A 12,667-nucleotide genomic window follows, 5' to 3' on the forward strand; every position below is an offset into this window, starting at 1 on the left:
TTTAATGGGTGATGTGTATGGGTTTTCTTTTGGGGTGATGTTTTGGAACTAGATAGATTATTCCTCATTCTTTTTATTGTTAGTATTTTTAAATTATGTAAAACACACATAAAATTTACCATTTTAACCATTTTTGAGTGTACAGCTTGGTGGCATTAGGTACATTCACACTGTTGTACAACTGTTCCCACCATCCTTTGCCAGAACTCTTTTCATCTTGCAAAGCTGAGACTCTGTCCCCATGAAAGAGTAACGCCCCTCCCTTTTCCTCAGCCCCTGGCTCCCACCATCTACTTTCTGTCTCTATGACTTTGACTCCTCTAGGGACCTCAGGTAAATTGTGTTGGTCCTTTTGAGAATGGCTTTTGCACTGAGCCTAATGTTTTCAGGGTTCATCCATGTTGTAGCAGGTGTCAGAATGTCCTTCTTCTTCAAGGCTGAATAATATTCCATTGTGTGGACATACCACACTTTGTTTACCTGTTCATCTCTTGATGGGCACACACCTTTTGGCTATCATAAATAATGTTGCTATGAACATGGATGTATAACTATCTCTTTGAATTCCTGTTTTTAATTCCCTTGTGTAGATACCCAGAAGAGGAGTCACTGGGTCATATGGTAATTCTATTTTTAGTTGTTGAGAAACTGTCATCTGTTTTCCTTAGCAGCTGTATCATTTTACATTTCTGCTATAAGAATTCCAATCTCCCTATAACCTTGCCAACACTTGCTATCTTCTGTTTTTTGGTTTTTTGTTTTGTTTTGTTTATTTTTACAGTAACCATCTTAATGTGGTGGAAGCGAGCACCTTTGCATTTATTCAGACCAGGGGTTGGGCTTTCTGTAAATATATAATACAGATTTTCATCTTTGCAGGTCAGAGGCTCTCTTTGTGACCTCTTACCTCTGCCAGAGAAGTGCAAAAGCAGCCTCAGTGTGTAAACGAGAGGGCATGACTATGTTCCAATAAAAACTTGATTTGTGGACCTTGGCATGTGAATTTCATCCCATCTTCACATGCCGGGCAATATTATTCTTCCTTTAATTTTTGTCAACTATTTAAAAACATAAAATCCATTCTTGGCTTGAGGGTCATGCTAAAACAGGTGCCTGGACAGCCCCTGTTGGAAGTGGACGGGTCTCTTGGTGAACAGCACGGTGCCTGGCACTCAGTAAATGATGGTGGAATGAATGATAGTAGATGATAACAAATGAATGGAGTGCCCTACCAACCTGGGTTCTTGATCCTAAGTCCCAGTCTCTGTCTGTGTCCCCAGGGTCCCCCTCAGGACCTGTCCGTTCATCTCTGGTGAGTAGAACTACCTTTCTTACTTTCAGCTTGAGGCCCTCTGGGGTGGGTTCCCAGGTTGGGCGTGGAGGGGCCTCCAAACTAACTGCTTATTTATTTTTTAAACTCTGGGTATTGACTGCTGGATTGAGCCCTGTACCCGGGGCTGCTGAAGAGCGAGCAAGCGAAAGAGAGTCCCTGACTCTGGGAGATTAGGGTCTCCCTGGAAGGAAAATGATGGTGGGGATGGTAATGGCAGCCCCTCCCTCCTGCTTTTGAACACCTATTGCAGGTAGAACAGTGAAGGGTAGAGGTTTACAGTGTTGCTTCTGGAGCCCACTGACCTGGGTTCAAATGCTGAGTCCCACATTTCCCAGCTGTGTGACCTTGTGCCGGTAACTCAACCTCTCTGGGCTTCAGCTCTCCTTTCTGGAAAATAGATTAATACCAACAACTATTTTGGGATTTTTTAAAAACCCATTTATAGGGTTTTTTATAAGGCGTTAATGAGCTGTTACCTGTAAAGTTCTTAGTCCTGTGCCTGGCAAACAGTAAGCCCTTTATTATCTGTGATTAGATTAGACCTGTTACTATTGTGGCCATCTTATTAGGACTACATTTCATCAATTCTAAAATGCACATTTTTTTCATGTTTTAACATCTCTGACATTGGGATGGCTCTTACAATCAATGGAAGATCAGTCTTCTGCCTAATTTTATGGGTAGAAGTTTTCATTTCATAATGGCCCGTGAAAGAACAGTGCCTTTTACAGTCGCCAGCATCTTAGATGATATCACGTGGGATTGTTTTTAATGAGTGTTGTGTCAGCACTTTAATGAGCACTTCGAATTCTCGTAAAAACCCTTTGCTTTTCTTCCTCCCTTTCGGCAAAAGAAGGAGGAAACCAAGGCTTAGAGGGGGGAAGTGATTTGTTCAGTGTCACGCAGTGAGGAAGTGATGGAGACAGGATGGAACCCATCTGCCCCGACTCCAGAGTCCAGAGCCAGACCTTGCTGCCCCTCGAGAGTCAAAGTAACACAAGGGGCATAATAACGCTCGCATTTCCTGAGCGGATGAGGGGCATCGGCTGCATTACTGCCAGTGGTCAGAAACGTCGCTCTGTATGTCTGGGGGGCAGTTTTAACTTCCTCTTTGCAGAAGAGGAAATCAGGGCTCTGAGTGGCAAAATCAGTTCCTGAGGTCACAGAGCCAGGTTTCAGACCCCATCTCCACCCTCCCCTGCTGGGATGGGGTCATCACGCCTGGAACTGGGTGACTCATTTCAGGTGCAAGATTTAAGGGGGCGCCAAAAACCCAGGGATCAAGGTCCATGCTATTTCAAGGCAGTAGTTAAAATAATCAAAAGCGAGGCAAACGGGGGCGCCCCGCTGGCTCAGTCGGGAAGCATGCAACTCTTGATCTCGCGGTGGGGGGTTTAAATCCCTCGTTGGGCATAGAACTTACTTAATTAAAAAAAAAAAAAGCAAGGCAAAATCCATGATAAGCAAAACATCGAAACTGTAAATAAAGACAGGATCTGACAGGGCTGGGGGTAGAAAGAGGTGATGTGGTGAGCCCCCAAGTACGGAGTCAGGTCTTGTCTTTATTTAAAGCCTTGACGTTTTGTTCACCTTGGATTTTTTTTTGCATTAATTTTTAAAAACTGAGTTGAAATCCACATAACATACAATTAACTGTTTAAAGTGGCATTTATATTCATACCTGTATTTCTATTACATGTTTACATGTATATATCATAGTTATATTTTACCTCAAATTAAAATATGTTATTTATGTTACATATTTACATTTGCAGCATAAATACATTCATGTTCACCTTTATATATCGTCTATAATTACATATGATCTATAATTAGCATATATATGTTATGTATTTACATTTATAGCACAATACATTCATGTTCATATTTATATCATCCATAATTGTGATCTTCTATAGTTAATATATATTATTTATGTTACATATTTATGTCTACAGCATAAATATATTTATATCCAGTGACATTTAGTACATTCTCAAGGTTGCATGGCCATCACCAGTATAACTCCAGAACATTCCATCCCCCCAAAGGAAAGCCCGCCCCCATTAGCGGTCACCCCCAGCCCCCCCAGCCCCTGGCACCCACCTCTAACCCCTTCCCATCCGTGGATGAGCCTGTTGTGGACGATTCACGCACATGGAACCACACACAGTGTGGCCTTCTGTGTCTGGTTCCCTCTCTGAGTGTCGTGGGCTCAGGGTCCGTCCACGGGGCAGTGCATGTGGGCGCCTCGCTTCTTTTATGGCTCTTTGGCAGTCGTTTTGGTTTTTAAAAGTATTGCATTAAAATACTCCTTACCTCACTTGCTATCACTTATCTTGATGGTGGAGTGTTTTACTCCCTCTTCACAGTTTGTACCTGGGGCTGGTGTCTCGCTCTCCTCACCCAATTTCTGTCCTGGTGACCATGGAGACGGGCGAACTGTGGGGACTCAGTAAATGCCCATCCAAGCAATGTCAAATTCCAGATTAAAGGGGAAAAAACCCTGCTTTTTCACACTCACACTCTTGACCAAATGTGTGGGTTTTTTCCCCACACCCAAACAATTCTGTAATTCTTCCCTCTCAGCTGGGTGTCCTATAATTGAGTTCATTTCTGACACTACCCACCTGGAGATGGCATCAGACCGCACAGGTTAAGAGTTGGTTCACATCAGACTGCCCACCTCTCAGGTGCTAATCTCAAGTCAGCCTTCCAGGACTTCTGACCGACCTGCTGTAAATTGTGGGCTCCCACAACCACCTCCCTGGTTTGGATAATGCACTAGCACAAACTCCTAGAACTCAGGAAATCCATTTCCTTAGATTACGAGTTTATTATAAAAGGCCATGTCAGGGCTCAAGAATTCCTGTCTCCTTCAAGGTCCTTCTAGCAGGACTAAAACTCAAATTGCCACGAGACAGATTAATAGGAGAAAAATCAAATTTAATTTTGTATGTACAGGGAATCCACAGAGACATGGAAATCCCAAGACGGTCAGGCAAAAGGAGGCACATATGTCATTCCAAATTAAGGAGAAGGGGGCAAGGGTGTGGGATGTCAAAGGGAAGGAATGCACTTCACAGGAAGATGAAGAGGAGGAAATGTCTGGTACACAAATGTTTGCTGGCCCCCTGGGAAACTGTGGGACACAGAGGATTTGATCAAACGGGCCTCGCTAAGTTCCTCCCAGCCCACCGCACCTCGTTCATAGCCTAATGTAGGTATCTAGGGTGATGGTTGCTATCTTCCCGGAGCAGGTCCTCTGTCAGCATTCTGTTTAGGCAGCTGTGGGGGAGGTAGAGTTTTTCCTGAATCTGCTGGGTTTTGATTGCTTTTTTCTTATGTTTTAGATTTTATTTATTTGTCAGAGATGTAGAGAGAGAAAGAGAGAGCATGAGCAGGGGGACCTGCAGGCAGAGGGAGAGGGAGAAGCAGGCTCCCCGCTGAGCAAGGAGCCCCATGCGGGACTTGTGACCTGAGCCTAAGGCAGACGCTTCACCGACGGAGCCACCCAGGCGTCCCGGGTTTTGATCGCTTTTTAACTCAAAATGGTCTTCATGCCAAAGTGGCCCGTCTTGGAGCAGCAGCCTGCCCTGGGACTGTCACCAACTTAAAAATCACAGGCATGGAGGTGGTGTGGACCTCTCTCCTTGGTGTATCTTGACAGGTACGCCGGCCCCATGGAGCGTGCGGGGGCAGAAAGTATCCTCACCAACCGCTCGGATGGGACGTTCTTGGTGCGGCAGAGGGTGAAGGACACAGCAGAATTTGCCATCAGCATTAAGTAACTCCTCCGTCCCTGACCCCCTGTGACCTGGGCGCTGCAGGAGCCTGGGAGGAAGGGAATGTACAGTTACAATAGCCATCTTACTCCTTTTACTTGACGGACAGCCCACAAGAAAGAGATATGCTTCCCAGGCAGGCTCCAAAAGGCATTTAGCACATCCTAGCAAGAGGCAGAGATCCCACGTGGACCAACGCTCGCGGACCTCTTTGCTCATGCCTGTCTGTTGTGTGCAGCTTCTCACTCACGGTGACTCGTTTCCTGGTCGGTTTTATAATTTTGTCTTGTGATGTCCAGTGGGGCTTTCCCGCTGGGGATCTTGTGCTGCTTGGGTCTCCAGAGATTTTGCATTTGCTTCTGTTGATCACCAATGGGTTTTTTTTTTCAAGTTCAACATTTTAGGTTAATTCCTTAGTTTCCCCAGACTGTGCAGGTGGTTTAAGTTCAAACCCCAAACCTACATGAGGGCAGGAGTGAGGTTCTGAATTCTCAAGGGTGACTTTTCCGTTTGGGGTCTGAGACATATACGCTTTCCTATGGTCCCCTGTGCGACGGGTGGTTTTTCTAGAGGATGTAGCATTTGATAGTCCAGGCTTATGCGGTGTGGGCGGGTCTCAGTGCTAACCCTCCACCTCCATGGGCCCAGTAGCTCATCCCATGTTTCTATGGGATCATCAAGGCATAAGCTACTTGGTTAGCAAGATCAGCAAACCCCGTAGGGTAGCAGTTCACTCAGTGAGCTCAGTTTTAGTTTCAACCTCAATTTTGGCCTCTGGGGATTTCCCTTTACTTTTTTGAGAGCTCAGCATTTTTTGTTCTCATCCTTTCTTGTTTTCTGTAGTCAGATTTTTTTTTGGGGGGGGCACCAGTTATCTAGTTTTCCATGTTGACAGAAGTGAATATCTCTTCCATGTCCTTACTAGTCTGTGGCCCGCCATGTTAGTGGAAATGGGTCCCTTTTCCCATCCTGTAAATCCTAGGTCCTCCATCTTGGGGGAAGCACAGATCTCGTCCTCTCTATTCTAGACCATGGCTTTCTTTGCAAGACCTTTGTGACTTCTCAACAACCCTCTGAATCAGGGTGTGGGGTTGTGTAGCCCGGGGGCTGAGACTTGGCAGGGGATGAGCTTGGGTCCCCAGCCTCAGGGCTCTGTGACCATCTGGGCCCCTCTCTCACTTCTTCCAGGTATAATGTTGAGGTCAAGCATATTAAAATCATGACAGCGGAAGGACTGTACCGGATTACAGAGAAGAAGGCTTTCCGGGGCCTTACGGTAAGGGCCAATCTACCTCAACCCCAGCCTCCCAGAATCTAGGAGAATCTAGCCCTCCCTGAAGCTCCATCTTGGGACACCCCCTTTCCCACACCCAGAGCAGTCCCTCCAAGAGCACTATGGAGCAACGGGCTTTAAACTCATTCCCCTAATGGCTGATGATGATGATGATGATGATGGTGATGATGATGATGAATAACAGCAGTGAGCATTTACTAAGCACTTACTGAGTGCCAGACATGCTCTGGATAGGACTCCAGTGAATCCCCTCGACTCACTGTGGGAGGTTCTATTTCACACACAGATGAAACTGATGTTCTGTCCTTTTCTAGTATCACAGAAGAGCAGAGCTGTTTCTGTCAGACTGTAAGGCTTAGCTTTGCCTCATCTGTTCAATGGTCTTTTCACTGCGAATTCAAATGCCTTTCAAGTGTTTTTGCTTCTGTTTGGTGCCCTGTAGTTTTGGGAAAACTTTTAGACATTTTAAATCCCATTGGTCTAAGGCACATGGATTTTACCTGTGGTCCTTGGATCCTTGAGGAACTTTGAGTCCTCTGGAAAAAGATACAGAATTTTGCACATAGCTGCATGTATTAGGAGGTGATTGTCTCAGATTTCCCTTGATTCTCAAACAGATCCTTGACTCCCTGAAAGGTTAGGGACTGTTAATTTATTCCACAATTTTTTTGTCCACCAAACTTGATTCTGAAAACTTTTCCCCTCATTTTTTTATTTCTGAAAAATTTCCAAAAAGTTACTGGAATAGTGAAATGAACATCTGTGAATCTATCACTTACTAATTGTTAATGTTCTGCTTCTTTTGTGCCCTGTCAATCCCTCCCCCCGACACACATTTATTTTGCCCTATGTAAGAATAAGTTGCAGGCATCTAGACCGTTCACCCAAAAATACTTTAGCATGAATATCCAAAGAGCCAAGACATTCTTGTACCTCACTACAGTATCATTATTACGTTCAGGAAATTGAGCATTGATGCAAAATTATTACATAATATACAGTCTATTTTCCAAACTCCTGATTGCCCCCAAAAGTGTACCTTTTATAGCTCTTTTTTCTTGTAGGATATAATCAAGGATCACACATTGCATTTAGTTTTTATCTCCTTAGTCTCTTTTCATTTGTAATAGATTGCTAGCCTTTTTAAAATCTTTTTTTTCTTTTGGTCTTTCATGATACTGGCATTTTTGGAGTCTAGAACGCTAAACCATGGACATTTTGTCTTGTCTTAGCTACTACACTCTACTGCCCCTCCCCCGGGGGACTGTATTCCAGATCTGCCCTTTTCCAGATGTGGGACCCTGGATGAGGAACTTGGCCTCTCTGTGACCTGGTTTCTCCATTTATAAAATGGGAGAATCATGAATGTATTCACCTTTCATGATTATTAGGAGATTTTGATGCTGTGTGATTGCACACTGACCAGCACATAGTAGGTGCTGAATAAGCAGAATTTATTATTATTATAATAGTTAATTATAAAAATAAGTCTCTTGACACCCACAGTGGGGGTTGATTTTGGTGAGCTGGTTATCAGGCAAGTTGATTATTCGGTAAATTTATTATGAAGTAACTTGGTTATTAAGAGAACTGGCTTTAGGCAATGTGATCTCTTCCCAAAAAAATGGTCCTGGTTGCCCAGGAAGGGAATGAGCTCCCCATCAGGGGGAACAGTCAAGGAGTCACCAGGGAGGCCAGAAGGGATAGCATCTGCCCCCCTGTCCTTCCAGGAGCTGGTGGAGTTTTACCAGCAGAATTCTCTAAAGGACTGCTTCAAGTCACTGGACACCACCCTGCAGTTCCCCTTCAAGGAGCCTGAGAAGAGAGCCATCAGCAAACCCCCAGGTAGAGGTCTCAGGCTGCGGACCTGTGCCCCAGCTCCTTCCTATTGTAGAGGGCAAGTTTGGGGATGCTATGGACATTCCAGTGGGCATACAGAGGTCATGTCTGGTAAACAATGGGAGCTCCTTCTCACGATAGTCTGTCCCTTTGCTCTTGGGTGGTTTGCATGTTTATTTGCTTGGGTGGAAGATGGGACAGAGGTTACTTTTGTATTTGGGAAGATGAGGACACTAGGTACCAGAAGAGTTTTCACCTGCACCTTTTAAGCCTGTATTTTTGTATCAATATCAAGGATTAATTAGTATCTATAACATTTTCTCACAAAAAGGCAAGACCTTTAGTGCACTCTTCTCTTTTCCTTTGCATCTCTCCCCCGTAGGTTCATGGACGTTATCTGGAATGTTGGATACAGTTTGCTATGAATTAAAATAATTACAACATATGTTTTAGGGATTCTTTCTTAACAGTTGCGTTTAACTTCTCAAATACAGTATCAAGAATTACTCAGACTCCATGTATATTTCTTGTTTTCTATATTTTCCTTTATTTTTAAAATTCCTTATTCTGATTCAAATTTCATTTTGCTAGAGTGCATCCTGAAGTATGTTTTTCAGAAAAGTCACATGGGTGGTATAGTTTCTGGATTCTTATATATCAAAAAAATTTTTAAAGAGAGATTTAAAGAATTAATTATTATTAAAATGTTACATTTTTTGGGGCGCCTGGGTGGCTCAGTCATTAAGCGTCTGCCTTCGGCTCAGGTCATGATCCCAGTGTCCTGGGATTGAGCCCCGCATCGGGCTCCCTGCTCTGCGGGAAGCCTGCTTCTCCCTTTCCCACTCCCCCTGCTTGTGTTCCCTCTCTCGCTGTCTCTCTCTGACAAATAAATAAACAAAATCTTAAAAAAAAATAAAATGTTACATTTTTGAAAAAAACAACACCAACATAACACCAGGACTCCAATCCTCATCAAAGGATCCTCATCACCCAATGGGATAAATGTTTGTGTCTGTCTGAACATTACTTATTTGCCCTGGTGTATATATGGATCTTAGCATACTTGGAGAAATACTACAAATTAATTTTCCATTCTACAATGTTGCTTAATATTTTACTATGAAAAATTTTCTGTTTCTTTCCCCCTTGTATCTCTTTCTTTTATTCCCTTTCTTTTTTGACCCTGGTCCTCTTTAGGATAATTAATATTAACAGCCTAGAATGAATTTCTCCATATCTCCCCTCTATTTCTTTCACCATAAATATATAGAAACCATTTAAAGAAATTCATAAATGGCATTATTTTCTAAACTTGGATACTGGTTGGGCTAGAATGATGATTTCAAAAGAACAATTGTGTCCCCTCAGAGCACGGGGCACCCAATACTCTGCATGAAGAAGTGTTGAGGGACGCTTTGTCCTGGTGTTACTCTCCTGAGAGCGTTGCCTCCCCCAGCTGTCCCCCGATGGTGGGCAGGTGTCTGCTCCAGGACCTTTACTCATCCCAGCTCTCCCCTACACAGCAGGGAGCACCAAGTATTTTGGCACAGCCAAAGCACGCTATGACTTCTGCGCCCGGGACCGATCAGAGCTGTCCCTCAAGGAGGGTGACATCATCAAGATCCTTAACAAGAAGGGGCAACAAGGCTGGTGGCGAGGGGAGATCTATGGCCGGGTGAGTTGGGGCAAAGCTTGGCGGCCTGGGGAAAGGGCATGGGGTGACCTGACTATAGCGCTATAGCCTGGAATTGTGGAATGGAGCAGGTGGGGAGTGGCCCTTGTGGGTGTTCCCTGGTCAGAGGGGAGGAAAGGAGATAGAGATTTCATTCATTTATATAACTTGCATTTATTTACTGAGCACCTACTATGTGCCAGGCACTCTGCTGGGTGCTGAGGAGACAAAAATTAGTGTGGCACAGTTACTGCCCTCATGAAACTCATAGTCTAGTGAAGATGATAGACATGTAACCAAGCAGGTACAACATTGAATGGTCAGGGTTGAGATGGGGAATCACAGGGCAGGGTAGGAGCAGGTCAGTAGGACTTCTGGGAGGCCAAGGTGATCACTGAGGGGTGAATAGTTAGCCAGGCAAGAAGGTCATAGAGGGGGTGGAGGAAAATGTTCCAGGCAGAGGCACCAGCATGTGCAAAGGCCCTGAGGTGAGAGAGTGATTAACATGTTTGGGGGACATGAAGGGAGGGGTTTTTGTCTATCTTGTTCACTGCGCCGTGTCTCCAGTGACTGGCACATAATAGGTGCTCAATAAATACTGAATGCATGAAGAGGTATATAACTGGAAATGACCATTTTTGCCTTTTGTGCTTTTTTGTCTGCCTGCATTCGGACTGTCTGTCAGGAGGGACCGCAAGTTTCCTCAAAACATTTGTTTCTACCTGGTTCTTATTTTTGTCTCACGAAGACAGAGAGTCTTCTTTATTTTATCCATGAATGAATTCCTAGTCTCTAGAATACTGCCTCACTTGTAATGGTTTCTCAAAAATATTTGTTGAATGAAGGTAAGAACATTGGTCAGGAGCTTACATTCAACTGGGGGAAACATGTGAAAAAACAGCCCAGATAATTGCTTAGATGAACAGTTTTGTTAAGAATTGTGGAGGGTAAGTTCAATGTGCAGTGGAGGACAGTTGGGGTTTGAGGGAGCCTTTGGGAAATCTCAGCTATAATGAATTCATCCATCCATCCATCCATCCTTTTAAGAAATTTATTAAGCATCTCCCATGTGCCAGGAACTCTTCTAGATTCTTGGGAATCTAATGAATAAAAGAGACGGCAATCCTTGCCCTTGAGGAGCTCATGTTATGGTGGGGGTGTGGGGACAGACAACAAGCCCATAAATAAGTAACATATACTCAATAAGATGCTGACAAGTGCTATGGAGAAAAATTAAGCAGGGATAAGGAGTGTTGGGGTGGGTGGGGTTTGCAATTTTAAATAGGGTGGTCAGGAAGGTCTCACTAATAAGGCGACATGTGATAGAGAACGCTGGAAGGTGTGGGGGGGGTGTCAGCCACATGTACCTCTGGGGGATGTACTTTCTGGGGTAGAAGGTGTGGCAGGTGCAAAGGCCCTGAGGTGTGAGGGCACCTGCCTGGTGTGTTGAGGAACAGTGGGGAATGTGCTGACCCCTTCCTCTTCTCTTTCCAGGTTGGCTGGTTCCCCTCCAACTATGTAGAGGAGGATTATTCTGAATACTGCTGAGCTTTGGCACACTGGCTGAGAGATGAGAAACTCCAGGCTCTGAGCCCAGGATGGGCAGGCAGCAGGGCCAGGGGGGCTGTGACAGGTCCCAGCGGGCTGAGAATCCAGGATGGACTGTGGAGGGCCAGCGTCCAGCTGGCAGGGCTCCTGGGATGATGCCCTGCCATGGTTAATTTATAACACACTGATTTTCTCTTGGGTCCCCTCAAGAAGGTGGGACTCAAGGCAACAGCTTTTAATAAAATGATGAAAGGAATGACTGCTGCCATTCAGGAGGACCTGGACGGGAAAGGGTGGGAAAGGACATGGGGGCACAGATAAAAGCCCCCTCCACAATCCCCGCCTTCCAGCTTTATTATCCTGCTTTGCCATATAAGATAAGACCCCAAGAAGGAAATGGGACCCCCACAAGGCAGGAAAGAATTTTACACTCACAGATTCCAGATCACAAAAATGTAACTCCCCTTTGTTTTTTCTCTGCTAGAACTTAACTACCCTCCAATTCTGCTAAGAGGTAGAGACTTCATCTCAGTTTCCCCCAAGATCAGGTTTAAATTCCAGGCAGTTTGGCACTAGGGTGTTGGGGAGACAGCTGGTACTTGATGGTTCTCTATCACACTGCCACCTGCAGAGATGTCATGGTTTCTGCTTTGCCTTTGGTTCCTCTGTGTCTTCCACATCCTTCTTGGCACATGCAAGACATCTGGCTGTTTGTCCTGAAATGCTGAGTGGAATGACTGTACCTCTTAGTTTACCTGCAACAGTCCTGGCTGTTGCCCTGGTATAGTTATTAATCACGATCCTTTTCATTTTCCAAGGTGTCCTGGTTTGGGTGATAAATTATATGGTCACTGCCTTAGGTTGGGCTTCTCCAGAAGCAGAGCTTGAGACAAAGATTTGGATGTGCAGAGTTAATCTGGGAGGTGATCCCAAGAAGTAGCCAGAAGGGAGAGAGAAGGGAGAAGGGAAAAGGAAGGAGCCAGTAAAGGGAGCACTGACGAGCAGGTGACAGCTGTGGGCGGCAGGGGCTCATTCTTGTTGGGGACCCCCGGAAGTCCACGTAGAACATTCCTTGCAGTTGAAGCGCAAGGGAGCTAGGGTATGTGTTCACCAACTTCCATCAGTCATTACTTGAGAGCTGCTTGTATGTAGGCAGGGCATGCTCTAGTGGTTGGAGAACCACAGGCATTTCTGGA

General features: G+C 44.9%; 1 protein-coding gene across 3 annotated transcripts in view; it reads left to right on the forward strand.

Annotated features, from left to right (window-relative positions):
* Window positions 1-11,721, forward strand: part of VAV1 (vav guanine nucleotide exchange factor 1) — a 48,455-nt gene extending 36,734 nt beyond the window's left edge. The window contains exons 22-27 of one of the 3 annotated variants that reach the window (XM_032394735.1): window positions 1,281-1,312; window positions 5,004-5,120; window positions 6,307-6,394; window positions 8,143-8,257; window positions 9,775-9,926; window positions 11,418-11,721. In XM_032394735.1, the coding sequence (XP_032250626.1) occupies window positions 1,281-1,312; window positions 5,004-5,120; window positions 6,307-6,394; window positions 8,143-8,257; window positions 9,775-9,926; window positions 11,418-11,471 (558 nt within the window). In that variant the 3' untranslated portion in view covers window positions 11,472-11,721. Of the gene's footprint in view, window positions 1-1,280; window positions 1,313-5,003; window positions 5,385-6,306; window positions 6,395-8,142; window positions 8,258-9,774; window positions 9,927-11,417 lie in introns of those variants that run through there. The other 2 variants (XM_032394736.1, XR_004298132.1) reach the window with 2 other exon arrangements.
* The last annotated feature ends 946 nt before the right edge of the window (window positions 11,722-12,667 follow it).

The sequence above is a fragment of the Phoca vitulina genome, unplaced genomic scaffold, assembly GCF_004348235.1.
Source record: "Phoca vitulina isolate PV1807 unplaced genomic scaffold, GSC_HSeal_1.0 scaffold81, whole genome shotgun sequence".
NCBI classification, from domain to species: Eukaryota; Metazoa; Chordata; class Mammalia; order Carnivora; family Phocidae; genus Phoca; species Phoca vitulina.